Source organism: Melospiza melodia, chromosome 1, assembly GCF_035770615.1.
Source record: "Melospiza melodia melodia isolate bMelMel2 chromosome 1, bMelMel2.pri, whole genome shotgun sequence".
NCBI classification, from domain to species: Eukaryota; Metazoa; Chordata; class Aves; order Passeriformes; family Passerellidae; genus Melospiza; species Melospiza melodia.
In genome coordinates this window covers 35869054-35890883 of record NC_086194.1, presented here as the reverse complement: position 1 = coordinate 35890883, position 21830 = coordinate 35869054, and the positions used below count along the sequence as shown (strand labels likewise).

Here is a 21830-nt window from a genome sequence, read left to right as displayed (position 1 = left end):
AGTTAAACCAGCAAATTTTCTCCTGTCAAGTTTTTCTGCTCTGTGCCAAAGTCAAAGACTGGATTGTCTTTTAGACAAGAGTAGTTTTGGCATCTGATGTTTGCTCACATGACTTGAGCTCTCGATATTTTTTGTACAATTTTTATAAAAGGTATTTTCCAGTGTTATTTAAAAATACTAAAAAGATACAAATGGGCTATCTTATAGATATAAAATTATGTTTTTTCTGTGCAAATAATTTTATGATTAAGATTGCTTTTAGTGTTTAGGCATTTTAGAAATGAACCAAACCTTCAATGTGCTTTTTGTTCATAAGTTTTTATATTGTGCATGAATTGTTTGCAGTGGTTCAGTAAGGATAGATATTTTTATCAGTTTTAGGTTTATTATTTGCCTAGAATCATTAGCTGAATTGGAAGTAAATTATCTTCCAGGGATTTTAGTGCTGTTCTGTGAACTTGAGCCTAAATTCAGTCAGAAAAATTTTAAAAATGCCAAGAGGCATCATGCTAAACAAGGATGTTTCTGGAGCTACCAAGTATGTCTGTACAGCAAAGCCATTCAATGTGAATTCTTTCTTGCCTCCTTCTTGGTGGGGATTCTCATTTTTGTGCATGCAATGTGGAATGGTGTGCAAACAGATAATGTTATTCTGCTCTACTCTAGATAAAGGTAAAACTCAAATGTTTGACTTTTTCCTGTAAAACTTTAAATATAGGAAAGAAATTTGATTGCCTGGGATGTTTCAATAGTCAGAAAAGGAATAAACAGTTGTTTGGTTATGAAATGTATTATACTTGGTCAGTTGGTCATTGTTTTTATAGACTCTAAAACTCCAATTTGGCATAAATGATACTTTTTTTTCCCCCTTAGGTTTTTACCATAACAGATAACTTATTGTCCAGGAGAAGGATGTTTCCAGATCAAGGTTCACTGTGTTGTTAAATTCATTAATTTTTCATGGTGGAAATGTGACTATATCTTGATAGTTTTTATAGCCAAATTTCTTAGCCAATTATGACTGCCATAAGTATTGAAATCAGAATAGATTAGACTTTTTCACTGCTGTTGTTTTTAATGTCACTTTGCATGGGTTTCCCCCATTTTGCTTGTCCTGTTCACCAGGACTCAAGTTAAACTTTTGTCTTGTTTCTGAAAAATGCCCATATGCAAAATCTGACCATTTGCAGTTGCTGGGAGATTTTGATGTTTGGAAAATCAAAATTTGAAGTGGAAAGTTAGTGTCTCCTTTGCAATTATATAGCTAGTAGTAATTTCTTCTAACATGCTACAAGTATGGTGCTTCATGGTTGTTTTGTGGTCAGTGTAGATTCACTCAAAAATATCTTACAATGGGATTTTATTTTTTATTATTGCTCCTTGTGACAATTTAGAAAACTGTAACCCTGTACTCTTGAGGAAGACAGGTGTTTAAAATGACTTATGTTCAGGTAAACTCTTGGTTTGACCTAAAATGGTGCTCTGGTAACATTTTTCCAGACAACTTTGTAGTTCTCTTCTGATGTATCTTTTATTTTTTATTGTAACCTACAGCTGCTATCCAGTTTTTTTAAGGCCTCCACAAACTCACAGTGCCACAAATGGTAGTCATGATTAAAACCTTTTGTGCTTTATTCCATGGTGTGCCAGTTTTTATTATTGTTGTTTTACTACTATTATTATCATTGTTACCAGCTAGAAACAAGTAAAGAGCATGCACTGTTAAACTGGTACTGAAGACCTTAGCTAGCAACAGCAGTGGGGTTTGGCAGATTATGACTGATGTGACCCTTGTTGCTAAAAACACTTTCTTTCTCCTACAAGATAAGGTCCCTCCATCAATGGTCACTCTGTGTTAATGAGCAAGAGGGCAAAAATTCCTCCTCTTTTTTTGTGATTTTTTTTGAGTTCTAGATTTGTTCTGCCCTCCTAACAGCTGGCATGAAGAGGACATGTCCTGAAATGTAATGAGTAGTGATAAGGTCTTACTAGTGAAAGTTTAGTACTGGGCTTGCACAAATGTTTCTTGCAAACGCGGTACAAGTGCTCATACAAATAGGAGCATGAAAATTAGTTCAAGAAATTAATGCAGTCAGTATGCCAACTCTAATAATTTCAACTAAAATGTATGTACTGTCTGGCTTCAAAGGGTACTTTGTGGTTAGCCATGTAATATGTATTGGTTTTGTGGTTACTGTCATAATTTCTTCATATTTTAAGCATGCAGGAGACCATTAGTGTTACATTAGCTTTCTCTATATATTGGACATGCATCTTAATTTTGAAACATGGGCAGAAAATAGAGGTCTGCTTCCAAAAATTATGTCAAACAAAATTAGTTAGAAATTGGTTGATGTTTGGCAATGCAAAGTTCTGAGAATTGACTAAAAATATAAGAAAAAATCCAAAGAAATAGCAGATGACTTACAGTTAAGGTTGAGTAGAGATACAGTATTAATTTCTCATGTATTTACAAGTTTTGAAAGTTTAGTACTTAATCCTTTTCTTCTAGTTTCAATTCAGTAATTTTCAAATGCTAGCTATGTGTTTCTAAGACACAGTTGGGATGGAACATACTTCTGAAGAGTTAGTCCTCATTTCTGGAATCAAGTACCTAAAGTAAACTTCTAAGTAGTTTAAAGTTGGAATGTGAAAGCCAAGTAATTACGTGTGTTCTTTTTTTTTTTTTTTTTAATATAGGAACAAAAAAAAATTAGTTAGACAGCTATTCCACCCGAGGAAATGATTTTTCTAAAAACTGTAGCAATATTTGTAACTAAAATTTGTTGTTTTAATGATTCCCAAGAGTAGCACTAGGACTTCACACAGTGATACTGGACACTACCAAAGAATTAGAAATACTTTGTAATCATTCCTTAGACATTTTCAGTGAACTCAAGAGTTATACATCATCCTGGTTGAAAAGTCCTGTCTCTCTAAACTAGCTGAATAATACACTTAAGAGTTATATTTAAGCCCAGTTTCATTTAAAAGGAATGTTTGTTAAAGCTACTGCAGGGTATGTTGGAATTGAAACTTGTTCAAGATTTGTGATTGTGTATTTAGAGTTGATTTTTACCAGGAACAGATGGCACTAGAAGCAGACAGATGACAAGTTATACAGCACAAAACACCTATTAAAAGATATTTTGGAACTGTGATCATAAAATAATGAGAGTATATTAAAGTGTCATTGCAGAATTTGGTTTTGAAGAGCAGATAGCTAAAGAGGAGTTTTTATGAAGGGGGAAGTTGCATTCAGGCTATTTCAGAAAATGCTTTAATTCAAAGAATCCAGATCAGTAGATGTTGAACTATTTGAAGGGCAAATTGAAATTATATTCTAATGTACTCTTGGGAGAGTCATAGATTCGTTATGGCAGTCTTGTTGGATATTCATGGGATAAGAGATTTGCCTCAAAGGCATCTAGCTCCTTAAAACTCACTGTAGTTGTATGTGGCTACTCTAAATCAATTACTGAGACAGAGCCCAAACCAGGAATAAATTGTTTTATCTCAAAGGACATTTACTCAAAGGATACTTTAAAAAGAGGTAGGTTTGAAACCTACATCTTTAAATTAGCATAAATTTGTCCTTTGTAGAAGTTTTGATCCATAAAATAAGCAATGAGGCAATTAAAGCTTCTGGTTTAGGTCAAAAGGAACAAAGGTGGCATCACCATTGTTCTAGATTAGAGTTTATGAAGAAGCTCACAGTGTCAATGTCACTTTATTCCAGATTTGGTTTTGGCAGGGTCAAAAGGCCTTCTTCTATGCATTTCTCATATTGCTATTTTATGCAAACTTCTGTGTAGATGGAATGCATGGGAAACTTGATAAATGGAATTATTGGGAATGGCAGGATTGTATATTTTTCACATAATGCAAAGGTACATATGGATATGATGCTGGGGCTTTTGTGATGCAGAAGCATCATTCTGAAAACCGATTGCTTAAGATCTGAGCCCTTTTATTGCTTTTTAGTTTAATGACAGTACTGACCAATATCTGGAGTTAAACTTGAGAGTTTCCTTTTGGGAATATAATTTTCTTTGTTGTTACCATGGGAAATAAGTTTTAAAAAGGTAAAAGTTCTCTTTCAACTGTGTAAAACCTGCATAATACAATCAGTGTGATCTGTGTCCTCACTACCATTACAGCTGATTTAGAGTTGTAATAGTCCAGTTTGTCATGCAGATATTTGAACTGGAAAATGAAGGTGCCACAACACTTGCTTTTCTGTGTTGTAAATACTGCTGCAACACTGCAATACTTGGAATTAAATAATACCATCAGTATTAGATTTTACATTCTGTGTAACAGTGACTATCATGAACAAAATCCCTTCTCTAATGAAATTTTTCTTTTAGTGTCATTTAAATTTATGAAATTAAAGGAAGAATATGAGGTCCAGTATTTATATTAGTGTTACAACACCAGTGGTGCAACATGTTGCCTTCCAAAGTTCCTTGTTAAGGCTGAAAGCTTTCTTAGTGTTATTTAAAGTAGTCCTTTATATGCAGCAATTTGTATTTGCAGATGAAATTTGTTCATCAAATGATGACTTGCTTGAATAAAATGTAGTTGATTTGTTCAGAAGTACTTTAGTAGCATTTAAAATGCAGAATTCTCTTTAATTTTATTCAGCTTTCACTTACTAAAATTAATTCATTAAATGTAATTCTTCAGATGGAGCAAAATGAGAATTTTCCTGTAGTGGAAGTAAAAAACTTCATCATGAGAGATTGCTGAATGCAGCATTTCTGCTTTTTTTTTTTTTTTTGACAGGTTCTGAAAACCAGGTTTTTACATACTAAACAAAAAACTTTTTTCACAGAGACATTACATTTTTAAAAAAGTGTTTGGAAGCATCAGAAAAATGCCAGCTGTGAAACTAGAGGGGAAGGAAAGGCCAGGAGCACCCTCAGCGCGTGGAATATTTGTGGTCGGCAGATACCCTGGGGCTTGGGATTGTTGAAATTCCGATCTCTGGAGCTGACCCAGAAAGGGACAAGCCCTGAGTGTCCCAGCAGTGCTTCCCTGGTGCTGCAGAGAGCAGGGACATGTCCAACCTCCTGCCTAGATGTGCTCCCAGTTTGTGCTCCCTGCTGCAGAACTGGGAGCTGGGCTTTGAGTGTTTGCAGTCTGTCAGCTTAAGAGCAGCAAAACTGAAATATCTGCATGGCTGGAAACTCACAGCTTGGAGAGGTGGAGTGGAAATGTTGCTTGTGTTTAAGCTGCTTTTATGTTTGTATCTTGGTGATTTCAGGATGGGTTTTCACTAATAGAGCTTGGATTTTTTTGGGAAGTATGTCTGAAATTAATCAGAAGTTTGGACCATGGATGCTTTGGGAAAATCTATTTCTGGCTTGGTGATGAGTGTAGTTGTAGATAAACCCCTCCCTTCTGTCCACTGTTTTATTGGAAGATTTCTGATTCATTCTGTCACTTTGATTACTGGTATGACTTCTGTCACTGAGATGCTAAAAAACCACAAAAGAAAACAAAGTCACCCAGAACACATGTGTGATGTATATTTTTATAGTAATGAGTTTTGCCCACTGAGTGGAGAATGCAGTTTTTCTTATGTTCCTGTGTAAATGCTCTCTCTACAGAAAAATGTGCTCGTGGCCCATCTTATTTTCTCTAACTCTATGATGAAATTGCAGACAGAATACTATCATACTCATTCTTATGTGTTCCCTAATCTCTAGTTTATAGACTTTTTTGCATTATCAAAAAGGCATCAGTGCCAGCTATCTATAGGAGCTCTGTTTTCCATACTGAAGGAATAAAAACAGATTTTCATTGCTGGCTGGTCTTTACTGTCTTTCAGCCGGGGAAACAAGTTTAAAATTTGTATTGCTTATCTTTTTTCTTCATTCTTCTGGTATTTTTTCTTTCCTTTTTTCTTGTTTGTTTTTGGTTTTGGGGGGAGGAGTGTTTGTTTTGGGTTTTTTGTTTGCATTTTTTATTTTGTTTGTCTTATCTGTTTGGTTGTTTTTTTGGGGAGGGCGGTGTTTGGTTTTTCTCCTTTATTTAAAGGGATTTTTTTTTCAAGATATCAAGTCCTTAGTGCCAGGGGCCTATCTTTTTTTATCCTAGATGTGTAAGCTGCATTTGAGACATCCTGGCAAGAAATTGGTGAGGTATATGTGGTGTTAGTGATAAGTGTAGCATTGATTCCTTAGGGTGCATCAGTGTCAGGTTTTCACTGCTCAGTTTGGAATTTCTTGCATGTAATTCAGATATTGTGTTAGGAAACATTGCTAATATGGTGAACTGTGTAGCTTTAACTTTTTCTGAGCAGGGACTAGGCAGGGAGTGGGTTGTTTGGGGCAAGGGGTTGTGTGTGGTGATGTTTTTGTAGAGGGGGTGGTTTGAATGTTCTGAATTCTGAAGTTGCCTTTTATGTTTCAGAAGAACTTCTTGGGTCTCAGCTCAGTTTTGCTCTAAGATCTTTCCTGCCATGAACTCTAATTTTATTCTTACATGGTGCTAGCTGTCAAGTCAGGGTTCACTAAATAAGGTTATTCTAGCAAGGGAGAAGATTGCTTTTCACAATAAAATGTCAATAGAAAATGTGTGTTAATTTTATGATAGTCGTGACACACAGTAGAATTAATAGAAAAGCCTTGCCACTTAAAATTTCTTGCTGAATATGAACCTGATCCCTCAACCCCAGTGTATGTGAAACTCTACTAAAAAGATCTAAGCAGAGCTTAGGGCAGAACCAGGATGCTGACTGATTATCTGTCTCTTTTCTGATTTCTCACCAGCTTTCCCTCAGAGAGCAAACTGGTTGGTTCTTGTTCATTTTTATCACTCACTGTGATGTGATCTTATTTTTCTGATTAAGCTATAAACTGGTGCAGGGAAATTAGCACTGATCCTGAACGAGTTACAAGATATTTTGTGTTTATCTTTCAAAAGAGGAACTTCATTGTTATATATTGTGCATGAATGAATAACATGTCTTACTGGTACCTTCAGAAGTACCTTAATCAGCTTGAACTAATTAAAAGTACTGGGTGTTACTTGCAGAGTGGGTTTTTTGCAAAACAAATTTCACCTCTGTCTTCTCTTTACTTATTAATAGTAATTGAAACAGTTGAAATTGGATTCCACTATTTTTGCCCTTAAACACTGTAGCTTCTTTTCTATTTTCTATTAAAATAGTAACTTCTGAAATTGCTTTAAACTTCACAAAGAAAATGTTTCTCACTAATTGTTGCATATGACATTAAGAGACTGGTTTTAACTGTGTGGGACAGACTCAAGTTCGTGTCTGGAGACAAGTGACTGCTGGTTTAGAACTGGTGGGTTAATCTGAAGATGTGATGAGCATCCTGTGTGTGTCAGGAAAAAGTGGTTGGCTATGTGGGTGTCAAGAGCTCCTTAGGGAGAAGCATGCTTGTCTTAGTAAGTTTGACTGATGTCTTTAGAGTAATCATATTTTTTTTAATATATAATGTACAGTATTTGAAAGATGAACTTTTATGCAGTGTTTTTTCATAACATACAAAATGCTAAACCATACTTTTTTATTTTAAATAAAACCTTTTTTCCCCCCTCTTACCACAGGATAATGAGAAAAGGACCCCTTTACATGCTGCTGCCTATCTGGGAGATGCAGAAATTATTGAACTACTTATTTTATCTGGTATGTTCTATTCCTGTTAATGGAAAACAAATAACTCTATGCACATCCAAGGAAGTATTTATGTACATCTTAGTCTGTGTAGTTTTTATTGAGATATTTAATGTACTAGAAATTAAAAATGCTTGTACAGAAATTTTAGTTTCCAGATTTACTAGTGTTGCAATACTGTGTATTTCTGTAATTCTGCTCTAAATTATTTCTTTGTAGAAAGCTTTCTCAGTTATAGCTATTTTTATTTGTAGCTTGATCAGCTTTCAATAGTTCAACACTATTTTAAAGAAGTAATAGTGTCTATGGTACAGGTGGGTGTTAGCAGTATTTCTTTCATTCTGAAATGCCCCTCAGAAAAGCAATTACATTTGAGCTTAAAGGTGCCATCCAGAGTTGGTTGTATTAAGTATCTTTGCCTGTTGGCTTGAATGCACAGAATATAATTAGAACCAGCTGAAAATGTTATAAAATATCTTTTTTTTCCTATTTATTTGTACTAATAAAAATTCCAAGTTCTGCAAAACAGTACACTTTGCGTTGTGGGTTTGGTTTTGTTGTTTTCTTAAGGGTAGAGAACCAAGAAACTAAACCAAAAACCCGAAGAACCTCATGACAGAAGGTCTTTGATCTTGGAGAGACCTACCCATTAAGTAGCTTGAGGCTGAGTTCATAATACAGAGCTTCAAGCTTACATAGAAAGATGAAAACTTGTAGCAGTGCCACAGAACTACTTTAACCTTCAGTCTGCTTAATTGCAGGCCTTACCTGTGCAAAGCTGGCTATGTCTGCTGCCACCACCCCCCATCAACCCCTTTTACAAATCCTGCTTGAAGGAAATACCACTTCTAGGGTTACAGGAGTCGCTTCCAGACCTTCAACTGAATTTGCTGGGCATAATTTAATTTGTTATAATTTTAGTATTATGTAATATTGCTGTTATATACATTACTTGTACTCTCTCTATATAAGTATATATACATATCATAAATATACATTACGTCATATTAATTAATATATCTATTGTATGGACATACTCTACAGTGACATTTTGTCCAGAAAAGTTCACTTTTGAAAATGTGCAAGGTTTAAAAATCTAAAGAGGTGCTATTTTTCCCTATCAAGATGGAAGGCAAGTTCTTGAAAATACATAGTGACCCCTTTAATCAACTAACAATGTTACAAATTTTGCAAAGTTGTAGTCAGCTACTTCTGAGAGGGAATCATCTGTCTGGTTTAGATGAACATAGTCCATTTACCAGATCAGTGATAGAACAAAATATCCCTTTCTTGGGTGAAAGGCTTATGGATGGAGGGGAATTCTAGTTCAGATGGGAATGAAACTAGATCCTGGCTGGGAGGGAGTGGAAGGAGACAAAATATTAGTCCTGCTATTTGGGCATGTAGCCTGGGGTTAAGGAAAACCAACAATGGAGAACAAAGAAGGGAGGTAAGAATTAGAACTGTACAAGTAGTGCAAAGCTGAGCAGCTGCATGAAGGAGAGGTTGTAGGTGCTGCAGTGTCTGCAGATTGTTCAGGGAGGATGTGAGACATTGATATGTCCCAGATAACATTTATTTAATGAAAATCAAGATTGGCTTACAACAAAACAATGCATTAGATAGTTGCAAATCAAAAGCTCTGAAAGCTGTGGCGATGTCAGTCCCACCTTGGTGTGCTCATGTGCTGTGCTGTGGGCTGCAGTTCCATGCTGTGCCTTGCTGGAAGGGCACAGCCTCCTGAAAGGCCCAGGGAGAGGCTGCACTGAGAGTGAACTGGCTGGTGCAGTGAGGGGTGCACAGGTAGGTGTGAGCTGTTGTGAGTGAAGAGAGGCATCAATTGCAGGGGGGAAGTGATGTCTGAGTGCTCAGGCTCTTCAGTTTGCAAGGCTGTGCTGTACTCAGGCACATATCTGTATATTACTTGCCTGCAAGCAGCAGTTTTAGGCAAGCCTCTTAAATATTTAAAAAGTATTCACCAATTTAGTCTTCCTCATTTCTGAATGCTGGATTTGAAATCTTTGTGGTTGGTGAAGTATGAGCACTCAGCAGTATCAGAAGTGCTGAGGCAGCTGCTTCTCAGAGAAATCAGGTCTAAATGTATCAAAATGCACAAGCTTTGATTTGTCTTTTAGCTCTCTTAATTGAAAGGTGGGGAACAGAGGTTAAGTGTATTTATCCTCTCCATTTCATAAAGATAAGGAAAATTCATCTGTTATGTTTCAGCTGGAAATTAAATCTCTCCTTTGAGGCAGATATATAATGTTACACTTTGTCATAATAGAAGAGCATTAGGGAGCAAATAAAGAACATCTGTTAATGCAGCAAGGTTTGAAAACTGTTTGTTGTGTTGCAAGACCTCTTTTTTAAAATTGAGGAGAGTGGTTTGTTGAATAAATAGCATTTCTGTGCTACCATCTCCTCTGTGCAGTAAATTCACATGCAAAAATTGGGTTATGTGACTTTAACTGATCTATTGTAACTTATCTGTGCAAGGGATTAAATAAAGTGTAGACTACTTTCATCCTAATAGTTCTCACCTTGCGAAAGCTTGTCTTTGCAACTTTTAATGTCCTCTAACACAGCTTTGCTGGAATGTTACTAGGAGCCACTTTACAGTTTTCCTGCTGTGCAAACTATTCTATAAAGACTGTTTGCTTTGATGTTTTATTCTTTCTTCTAACTAAGAGGACCTCAAAATTACTGAAGTCAGTATTAATCTTCCCACTATTTGGTGGCTCATACTTGATTCTTTCTTATTATTCTCTATTCTTAAAGTGTTATTATAGAGTACTTACACATAAGTTTTTTAATTTGATTGGAATGTCTTTTTCATCCTGCTCCAGGGGATCCACATTGCTTTTAAATATGTATTGTGGATCACATATTGCAGTCACAATGTCTTTATATTACTTTGCTACAGACCTAAGTAACCCATATTGCACATCCTGAAAATATAACTGATCCAACCTTTTACAGACTTTTTTTGGAGTAAATTTTCAGTCTCAAGAGCATTATTACTTAGTTGTTGAATTCTTGAGATATTTTTCTACTAAATTTTAAGGTTACTCTGTGACCTTTCCTGTTATCTTTCAGCTGGACAAGGAATCTGAAGGTGATGCTTTGTGTACAGGCTTCAAACATCAAAGAAAATTGCTTTACTGACTCCATTTTTGGCCTGGACGTTAAATTGCCTTTGGTTTTTTTATTTTGAGACACTGAACATTAATAAACTTGTTCCCTGAGGATGTGAATGTCTTAACAACAGTTTTTCATACCACTGTGGTTTGTGGAAGTTTAAGATTTCAAATAATCTCTCACTTTTGGATTGTAGCTAGATAAGCAATTAGCATTCCCAGATTTGTTGTGTAGGGAGGTGACCAAGAGGAGGCATGCAGATTATTTGTAGTATCCAGAAGGATAGAACAGAAGTTTATATTTTAGTCACTTGAGAATCATAATTTTAGAAGCATTTTCCTTTTTGTATTACTCTGGGAAGAGTAGTAGCGCTCCTCACAGTTGTATTTTTATGACCTGTGTACAGCTCTGCATCCTGGTACACAAATACACCTGTCTACCTGGCATAATTGCACTGACTTTAAGACTGTAAATTATGGCAAACTACTAAAAAGTAGAAAAGTACAGTAGTTAAGTCTTAATTAACTGAATATCCAGCTTTTTGTTCTTTCCAAGAAGTCCTGATTTAAAAAATCAAACCCTTCTTTAAGTCTGGCATGTCAACTGTTCTGGAGAGGCTTCTTGCTTTATAAAAAAATCATTCTTTCTAGCTGTCCTATGATTTTTAATCATCAGAGTCTACTGTGCCAGGAAGTGTCATGTGAAAAGCAGAACAAATCAGTGTGATCAACCAATGTATTCTTTTGATTACTAACTTTTTCCATTTATTTTCTAAAAATACCACAGAGATGATTATTGTTTTCACTGAAATCAATGTAATTCACAAAAATCAACATTTGAATTGTCTGTTATGTTCTTCTGAATGGATTTAGTTGCTATATTGCATTGATACTTAAATACTAGCACAACACATTGCTGTTTGCTTAACCCAACATTTTCTCTGCATGAAGCTCAGTGTTATGTGAGTGTGGTCAAACTCAATCTCATTAAGGTTTGGCAGCCCACGAGTTTTTGTTTCCTCTGGGTCAGGTGGAAAATGTAAGAACCGTGCTGATGCTGGAAAACTGCCACTGTAGTCATAACAGGTTTTGGAAGATAGTAAAGACCCTTCAGTGTCACAGCTCTCTACTACCTCTGTTTCTTTCATCTAATTACAAATCTCTGCGAGTGTGAGAAATCCATGCCCTGACAGTCACATGGCTCAGCTGCTGGAAGGCTCTTGCTGCCTCAGTCCCAGCAGAGTGAAGCTCCCTTTGTTGGGATTGCAGATGTACCCACGGGCTGGGGCTGTTTCACAGGGGCCCCTTTGACACTGACTGTATCTTTCAGCCGCTTCCTCTTCTTTTCACAGCGTTGTTGGCCGATGTTTTTCTTTTCCAAGCTGCCCTAACTTCCCCCTGGCAGCAGTAAAAGTCAGTTGCTGTGAAGAAAGTAGCTCTGATGTTCTTTGAGAGAAAAAAGTTAAGCTGACTCAGGAAAAGATAGAACTGTCAGTAGCTTGAGTCAGAGAACCTCATGTTGCTCACTGAAGCTCAAGGGGGGAGTGGCTGAGATGTGTCAGAAACTGAAATTCTGAAATGAAATTGGCTTATATTGACAAATCAGTAAAGTCCTTGAAGGGTGGCTTTGACTTGATTCTTGTTTTCCTCCCTTTTCTGGCTAGTGTGTCTCCATGAGTATTTGTTTTGTGGGGTTGTTTTGGGGGTTGGATTTTCTTTTTTTTTTTTTTAATTAAAACTGTTCTTGAAGGCTTATTCTCTCTGGACAAAAGATTCCAGACCTGTTCCTCTTGGATTTTTTCACTATTCTATAGATCTTCTGCTATGCATTTAGCTTTTAAATAGCAAGAAGCTTTCTCTCCATAAGGTCATTATTTTTGCAGGAATGATTTTCCAAGTATCCAAGTTTTCAATAGGAAATTACACTCCATTTCTATTATTGATTATTCCAATTCATATCTCAAATCTTATATTTTAAAAACTTCTTTATGTCCTCCTGACTGTTTGCATATTTTTCTATGTAAGGAAAAGTTTTCATCTCTATCTGTTTATTCCTCAGTATGGTCTGAGAATTTCTGCTTGCCAGTTTAAGTGCTTCCAAGGTCATTGTCTCTAGACAAAAAAGTGGATCATTCAAAAGGAAGAATTTCTGAACCTATTACTTGCTATTAGGAAAATAATTAAATAGAATCTAATTACAGCAGGACAAGTGGTTACTTTCAGTGATTTATATCTGAGATCTTCCTAATTTCTCCAAAGATAATATCTAAAATTATTTCAATATACTAGTTTCTAAGACAAGGTTTGTTACTGTCTTAAATGCTCTCTATAAAGACATTTTACTCCTAAATAGACATTTCAGAGCTTCAAATACCAAACATTGGTGTCTGTATTGCATAACTGAATGAAAACACTTTTGCTTTCTGTGCTTATGTTATGATATTGCTCAGTCACTAGCACATTTTGTACAATAACAAAGGAAAATACCATCCTTGAGAGTCTAAAAATACAGACTGCAAACAAAACAGTGGAAGGCAATTGAATACTTAAGTCAGTACTGTGAACAAAGATGAAAATGTCTTGTCAGTTCTGTTGTATTTCTTAATCTATTTCCAACTAGTGACGCATAAGTAATTCAGCCACTGCATTCATTAGTCTTCTGAGGACATTTCCAAATAGGAAGAGTTCTGGTGCAGAGGAGCTGTGGAGGAGTGTCACAGCCAGAGTTTTTGTGAGAGGAACACAGAGGTGGTGTGAGACAGGGCAGTGTAAGAGTTGTGTGGCAGTTTATGGGTGAAGGAAGAGATGCGTGGTTGTTCCTTGCAGCATTTCCTGCCCAGTCATTTCTTGTCTGTCTTTGTAAGAGATGGTTGAGATGCTAGATCTTACTGGAATGTAAGAAGTATGCAGAAACATATGGACAGGAATCGGTGGCTAATAGCACATTTAAATGTGCAATTGCCACATGTGGGCTGGTAGAAATAAACTCTCCAGGATCATTCTGTAAATCAGTGCACGTATTCAATTAGAAGATTTCTCTTGAAACATAAATTTGCTAGAAGTAAGCATCACAAAGCTTTTTAGTACCCTCTGTACTTTATTTATTAAGTAAAATGTGTCTTTCTAATTGTCAGTCTTGCAAATACAACTTGGCAAGATGAGATGTAACCTTCAGGGACTAGGAAGAAAATTATGTAATACTTCTCTCTCATTACCACCCCACCTTTTGCAGAGCAAAAGTACTTTAATATTTGCCTAGATGTGTAAAGTTACTGGGCTGTACTAGCAAAATTAGTGGTGAAATGGGTGATTTTCTTTTAATGTTTAATGTTTTGGCTTAGTGCACCAACATGGAGTAATAATTCACTTCATTTGGAAGGTGCTGTTTTAGGGGAGGATCATTCACGTGATTGGTTCTTAAGTCCTATTTGTGTTCCAGCATTGAGATTGCTCTGACAAGCACCCTTATCCTTTTCCTGCAAACTCTGTGGCATTAAAAGAGTTGAAATTTTATAGTAAACAAATCAGAAGTTCTAATAAACATATCAAGACCAGGCCCTTGAAGTGTGTGAGATTCAAGGGACAGAGGCAGAGGCGGGAGAACAGCAGTTTCTTAGGCTTGTTTTTTGTTTTGTTTTTTTTTTTTGTTTTCCATAGAGGGAATTAAGATACACTGTCCTGTGCTTTGAAACAGCAAACTGCTCATAGCTGGCATTTGAAATGTGAGAAATGCCCTGGTTAACATGTCAGCAGGTTGAGCTTCACAGGGATAATATTGCATTGGCAGTGCTGTGCAGTAGGTTATACACATACATGTGTTCAGACTCTCTTTAAGCCAAATGGGAAGAAATATCTTAAAGCAAAAGTTATTCAGTGGAGGTATAACATTTGGTGTACATTTTTGTAACATTTCTTTCAGTGGTCTGGAGTAGAGCTTTACCTCAGATGGTGAAGGCTGTAAATTCCCTCACTGCTGCATGGTAGGACTGTGACAGGTTTAGAGAGCCCGTGAAGGGTCAGGAAGGAGCAGTGACATTTTCCCCAAATCATGTGCTAGGCAGTAAAGAACAGCCTACAGGAGGATTATTGTGTCCTCAGATACAAGGCTGTTTGGAAAAGCTCCTTTATGAAATTTAAATGGTTCTCAGCAGCATGGCTTCTTGGAGATGATTAAGAGCAAAGTATCTCTCAATTAATTTTAAAATGTTATTTTGTTTAATGTATCTAAAGCTGGCGATCTCCCAGTCCCCAAATTAATAATGCATATGTGGTTTTTGGTAGCACATTTATTCTGATTATTGCTTAAAAACTTTCTTTCAATGTAACAATTTTGCACTTCTTTAAGAGTTTTTGTTGTGAAAGAAAAAAACAAGCTTGGTGGTTCTTTCTTAAGTCCATCAGAGATTCAGATTTGTTATCAAAAGTCAACTTTAGCCTTTCCTATGTCAGAGAATCTACAATTTTTTGTGTATTTCAAAAGTTAACTTATTTTAGGATCTGTATTTACACTGTTTCAATGTGCTAGACCTAGGCATCCTTGTTTCTTTGGGAGGAAGACCACTTATGGAATGGGGGGCAAGTATTTGCTATGTTGATTTTTGTTCTATTAAGAGGACCATGTTACTTTTAGATATCACTTCAGATTTCCTTAGACATTTCTCTGGCTAATGCTTTCTTAATGATTTTCTTTCTTATTTTCACATATTATTTTTCTTTTAGTGATTAACTTATTGTTGTAAAAATCTTTTGTACAGTATCTGTTTGTATTGATTTCTGCTCTCTTCTGGTGCAGTTTTTAGGCTATGTGTTAGATTTACCAGAAATGTCAGTAAAATATGAACATTTTCACTGAGAGCTAAAGCTTAAGTAGCTGCTGGTTTTTAGAGTGGAAATGGGAATTTCTTCTCTTCTGATGGGGGACTTTCCTTTTCCTATCTTGAGCTTCATTACCTGGATGGATCTGAGCTGACCCCAGGTCTTGCAAATGCATTTTCCTCAGGAAAATTAGGATAATTAGGATAGTAATTAATGGCTTAGTAACTCACTCAAGTTCTTTCAAATGCTTCAAAGACATTTGTATCCTAAAGTTAGAGATAGAAATCAGTTTGTGAAAGTCTTTATTTTTTGGTTGTTGGCTGCATGTGAAGTCAGGTTGAACTTGGAGTATGATTTTGGCTCTTGTTTTTTGTCTCATCTGCTAAAAACAAAATGTGGCCATCAATTACCTGGAATATAATAAAGAATTACAGATACTTTTGACATATATTGATTACATTCTCACTTACCAATCATTACCTCATTATATCTGTGATGTCATTCATCACTTGCTGTCTTCTGGGAAAGACTGCGAAAAATCCTCAGGCATTTCTAGTGATTTTAGAATACTCAGATTCTTTCTTTTCTTGAGTTCCATGCAAGACTTGATATAGTACAGTCTGCTGTGGCACATGATGTGTTGCAGTGCACCAATGGGTCCTTAGGATGTGTGACAAAACCAGATACTTGTGGTGTCTCCCAAGCTTTTGTTAGACTGTGGTGGTTTTCTTCAAATTGGCTTGGACTTTCTTCCCTATTTACTAGTCTTATTTTTCAAAAATGTTTGCACTTAGGAAAATAGGACAGCATCCTATTCTGAAATTTAGATTAGGAAAGATGGAAATCCCTGAAATTGTAGCCAGCAGTTAGATCTCAGTCTCTGTCCAGTGGGTGGAAGACCTAGAATCAGACTGGAAGTTTGGATCCTGCATCAGCTTCCATGTTCTGTTCTTATGACTGAAAGGGATGGATTGATTAGAACCTCAAGAGAATCGACCTCAGATATTTGTATACACAGCCATGATTTTGTACACACTTCTGGGTTTCTTGATCAAATAGCCTGGGAGAGACTTCTTTGCTGGTGCAGATCTTGGATCAAAATACTCTAGTCTCTCAGTTGAATATCCTGATTTGACCAGCAACCAGCAATTTTTGGCATCTTGTGTCTTACTGGCCTTCCACCTTTTTCTGTTCCTTGCATAGAAAAAACAGCAATTGGTTCTGACATACCAGTATTATGTTTAGCTTGACATGTTAATCAGCACTGGTCACGTAGCATTAATGTTACTGTGTGATTCTTTCCAACAGTATTTTGTAACTCTTTTTCTCAAAAATGTAAGATTTTATGTAAGCTATCTCTGTAAAATATCAGAAGTTTCAAAATAAAGATGGGTAAGTTTCCAGTTGGGGTATAAATATCCTACAAGGTTCTGTATAAATTAAGTTATTAATCTTAATCATTAGGTTTTCTTGTTTGTTGGAGTTCACAGGAAGTTAAGATGTAGTTCAGCTGCTTCCTTCAGGGGAAAGAAGTTCCCAAACCCTTCTTTCCTTTTATTATTAAGAAAAAAATTAAAATCCAAACCCAAGCTTGTGTCCCTTAGAGCTGTTAGTGCAGCTTTGTTTCCTGGGGACAGGGAGGGCTATTCCTTGAGTGTGCTTTCAGAAGTGTAGCTGGGAGTCTCTCTCATGAAGGGAGGACCAGGGGTGGGCTAGGTGACCTGCTGGAGTAGTGGAGATTTGTTCCTCAAGTAAGTCCCGGTAGAAGAATCATCCTCATTCCATATCCCTGTCCATCAGACATGGCAACCACAAGGAAACTGTAGGTGTGGGGAGTAAATGCAGCCTCTTTCTGTATTTTCACAGGGAATTTCAGCTATAATGGGAAACCATGAGATTTTTGTTGCTGTGTGAAGGCAAGCAGTTGATCTTTCTTAGGCAGCAGCCTTTTATGTGGCTTTGGAAGGGCAAAAGATTATAGAGGATGATCTAGTATAAAAATATGAGTATATTTTGATGTGGAAGAATATTATTGGTAGTGTTCAAAGAATTTTCTCAAAGGGTTGATTTCAACTGGAGAAAAGATTCCTTTTCTTTTTTTTTTGCATAAAAAATGCAAAGAAATGCCTAGAAGAAGTAAATTCATTTTGTTAGAATAAATAAATAGTTCTATTTCTAAAAATATCTTCTTGAAAATATCTTCTTGAAAATATTTTAGTCATTCTGTAAAGACCTTTTAAATTTCTGTGTTTGTTATTTTTTGTTACAGGAGCTAGAGTTAATGCCAAAGACAGCAAATGGTTGACTCCTTTACACAGAGCTGTAGCATCTTGTAGTGAGGTATGTTGCTCTTTTTGACTACTTTGTGTTAAAATAAGACATCTCAAATTAACTTCTGTCCATTGTTCATTTTCTAAAAAGTGAAACTACTCCAAACATTTGGAATTGCAGAACATTTTTGTGATGGTTTTTTTAGCCTTTTGAGGGAGTATATATGTATATATGAGTGTGTGTATCTATTGCTTAAGTAGTAAGAAAGGAGGAAAACTATAAACTTTGAGTTCTCAGCTTTGCTCTCTGTGACTTCCCTAGCAGAGGACTCTGCATGCAGTGTTCTTAAGTCCTGTTTACTTCTGCTAAGGTAACCAGAATGGTTCAGCATGAGGGAAGATGAATTAAGATTTAGAACAACTTTTACAGCATGGTCTTTGCGTTACTTCATATTTTTTTACATGCTTGTGTGTTCAGGCATTGAAGAAATAAATTATTCTATTAAAGGCCTGCCAATGTCTTTTTTTTAAAAAAAGTGATTAATTAACAGTATTGAATATCACTTTAAAATTCTTAAATGAAATGTAGACTGTTTCTTGAAGTCTACCAGTTATACAGTTGTGAGAATATCATAATGCAAGAAATTATTTGGTTATTGTTTCCCTGTGGTGGTTGTCCTAATAAAAAATTTAAATGCCTGTAGAAGATCAAAACAAACAGAGAAATGCTGATCTTGTTATGTGGAAGAGTTTATGCAAAACTATCTCCTTTGAGATCCTGAATCAAATTGATGCTCATTTCAGTACGTTTCAAATAAAGGTTTTTATTAGTAAATTTTTGTTTGGGAAGATAGAATTGAATATTTTAGTTTTGACAAACATTGAACTTCAAGTGTTTGATCCATGAGCTATCTAAACAAGCCTTGTTTCAGTTTTTGCTTTTGAATTCCCTGGATAAACTGCAGTATTTTGTCACTAGCATTAATAGCAAAGTTATGTAGAGATCATGTTATTCAAAAAAACAGTGTTTGAAAATGAATCTTCAAGGGCTTCTTATTCCCAAATGCTATTTGTTCTTGAGATATTTTTAGGCTGTTCCTTTGGGAGCTGACCAAAGCACCAAATGCTGCATTCTTCAGAGCTGAGGAACAATTAAAGCTCTCCACATCACTAATGCTTGCAGAGGCAGAGGAGTGCTGCAAACAAACTGGGATTAAATGATAACTTCAAGAAATGCAATCATGGTCATAGGTTTTTTTTAAATATGGAAGATTTTAAACAAAACATTATTCAGAAGCAAACAAGACAAGTAAACCAGTCAGAGCTTGATAGACACTTGTCAGAATTTTCTATTTATAAACACAGTGAGTCATGGGAGCCCATGTACAGGGTTGATATGTGTAGGCACTGTTTTCTAGCTGATAGACCTATATGGGTTTGGGGCACTGGTTGAAAAGCTGTCATGAAAAAACTGCATCATGGTTTCAGTAGAACATCTGGACTCTTGAAGTGAGGACAGCTGCAATTAAACAAGGGCATTGAAGCTTAAAAAATAGCTGCAGTTATGGGTTTAGCTGTCAGCTGCATAAGTTCAGGCAGCTTCATGTCAAGACAGTCACATTTTTATTTGTGTGTGCCTGCTGTATGTCGCAAATTAAAAAAAAACTCCAAGTAGATTCACTCATGAAATTCATTAATGCAAATGCACATAAAAATTAGATTCATTACTTTTATACTAATGTTGTGGTGCTTCCTTCTGCAAAAGGGGTAATAGCTGTTCTGAAATTTCCTTGTTCTGAAATATTTCTTAATATTAGGGTTAAAAAAGGCAAGACTTAAAAACATAATTAGTTTTTTAAAACACTAATCTGCTTCAGTTTCTCAGAGAAGACCTACTCAGTTTTCTCATTAAAGTACAAGTCTGTGATGCAGTATTTTCACTTTTGTGTTTGTTCCTGTCTTCTTTTTTATTAGCGGTATAAGAAATTTCAACATTTTCAATATTATTTCTTCTAATATAAATAGGACCAATAGTGACTTAGCAATCTGCCCATGGACCTTGCTGTTGTAATTCAGAATCTCTAGTAACAACTTCTGGTAACTGTGTTTTAAGTACAAAGTGATAATCAATTATTTGTGTGCTCAGTGACTGAGTTGGCAGTCACCAAAAGCAATTAGTGAATCGTGGGAAGGTCACACAGCTGATGCAAAATGCAATATTCATCACTGATATTCATCATTGCTGGCAGTGTTGATACTGCCAGCACAGTTATTCTTTTATGCATTCCAATTGTGTGTGCATATTTTAATGGGGTTTGTTTATCTTGCTGTAAGAATTACAGTCTTATTTGTCACATTTTCACAGCTTGTACTTCTGACAAAAGGAAATGAATAATCATTTTGAGAGATGGAATTCACTGCAATATTTTAAAACGGTTTTCAGGAATTTTGCAACAGTGTATGTTGAAACTTTTTTTGACCATGCACTGTTTTATTTGTGGTTCTCTAAATGTACAGTTAATAATCTCAGGTTTGCCATTTGTAGACTTGCACAGTTGAAAAATTTTACTTGGCAGATTGATGGAAATTCATTTTAAGTCCATAGTACTTCACACTAATCCTTGGCTAAGAATTCCACAAATAGAAGAAATCCTAGGATGGTTTATTAAACTTTGGAAGTCAGTTGTGATTACAAAATAATTTTCCGTGTGGCTTAAGGAATAAAAGACCTGGAAATGGTTGGTTTGGTTAAATTATTCATGTCCTTGAGAACATTCCCAAGTTTATATTTATGATAAAGTACAAATCCCAAAGTGTCCCAATGATTATGTTTGCAGACGAGCAAATGGTAAAGAGTTGTTTTCCACTGTACAGTCCTTAAATCCAGGGCTGTCATTTCTGATCTTTACTAAGTGGCTTGGTTTTTTGGTAAATGCTTTCAGGATGCTGTTCAGGTGTTGTTAAAGCATTCAGCAGATGTCAATGCTCGTGATAAAAACTGGCAGACACCGCTACACATAGCAGCTGCAAACAAAGCTGTGAAGTGTGCTGAAGCTTTGGTGCCTCTCCTAAGCAATGTAAATGTGTCTGATCGAGCAGGCAGAACTGCACTGCATCATGCAGCCTTCAGTGGACACGTTGAGGTAAAAGTTAATTTTCTTGTCTTCCACTCGTCATTCTGTCCCTCATATTTCTGATATTTCATTTTTGAGTTTAAAATCATTTCTCCCCCATTCCCTCAAAAATCCTCAATCTCTATTTTGTGTTTATTTTTCGTATGCATCTCTGTGCAGAAAAGTTGTGGAAAATAAGTGTTGCATCATTTTAATGGAAGTTTATTACAGTGTTCACTTTTCTTGTGACAGAAGGAAATTTGTTAACTGGTGTTAAATTAGTAACAAGTAAATTTAAAATGGGAAAGCCAAGATATTTTTCTGTTCAGTAAACAGTGAACATAGGGAGTTTGTTGTCACTGAAATTCAGAGGAAATATATGTAATAAACTCTGACTCACTAGTCCCTTAGTAACCTGAAGATATAAAAGATTTCATGGCTTTGCAATATTTAACTGAGAAGTGGTTTTGTTGACATCAAGTTTTGTGTTCCTTACAGTCACTTCATTGTGACAGACAGTTTTTCAAACTTACGGAATATTCAAGACCCAACTCATTTAAATCCTCTGAAAATGCATACATTTTTGTTTTCTATCATGGTTTTCTCTGTTGAGGCAAAGTTTTTTCCATTATGAATGGAAGATTTGTGTTCTTTTTCTTTATCTCAGATGGTCAGCTTGCTGTTGTCTAGAGGGGCCAATATTAATGCATTTGACAAGAAAGACAGACGAGCGATACATTGGGCAGCATATATGGGTACGTACATATTTCAGTTGATTAATACTGTAGTAATAATGAAAAATCATCTCATGTTTAGTGGTTTGACATGTTTCTAGGAAAAATAT

At 35.9% G+C, this 21830-nt stretch overlaps 1 protein-coding gene across 4 annotated transcripts in view; it reads left to right on the top strand.

The window, feature by feature from the left end:
- ANKRD28 (ankyrin repeat domain 28) overlaps positions 1-21830 on the top strand; it is a 119674-nt gene that overhangs the window by 59587 nt on the left and 38257 nt on the right. For all 4 annotated transcript variants that reach the window (XR_010027507.1, XM_063153964.1, XM_063153956.1 and 1 more), the window contains 4 exons: positions 7585-7663; positions 17873-17943; positions 20816-21016; positions 21654-21741. Coding sequence is in view for 3 of the 4 variants with exons in the window: in XM_063153964.1 (XP_063010034.1) it covers positions 7585-7663; positions 17873-17943; positions 20816-21016; positions 21654-21741 (439 nt within the window). In the remaining variant the exon portion in view is untranslated. The remainder of the gene's footprint in view (positions 1-7584; positions 7664-17872; positions 17944-20815; positions 21017-21653; positions 21742-21830) is intronic.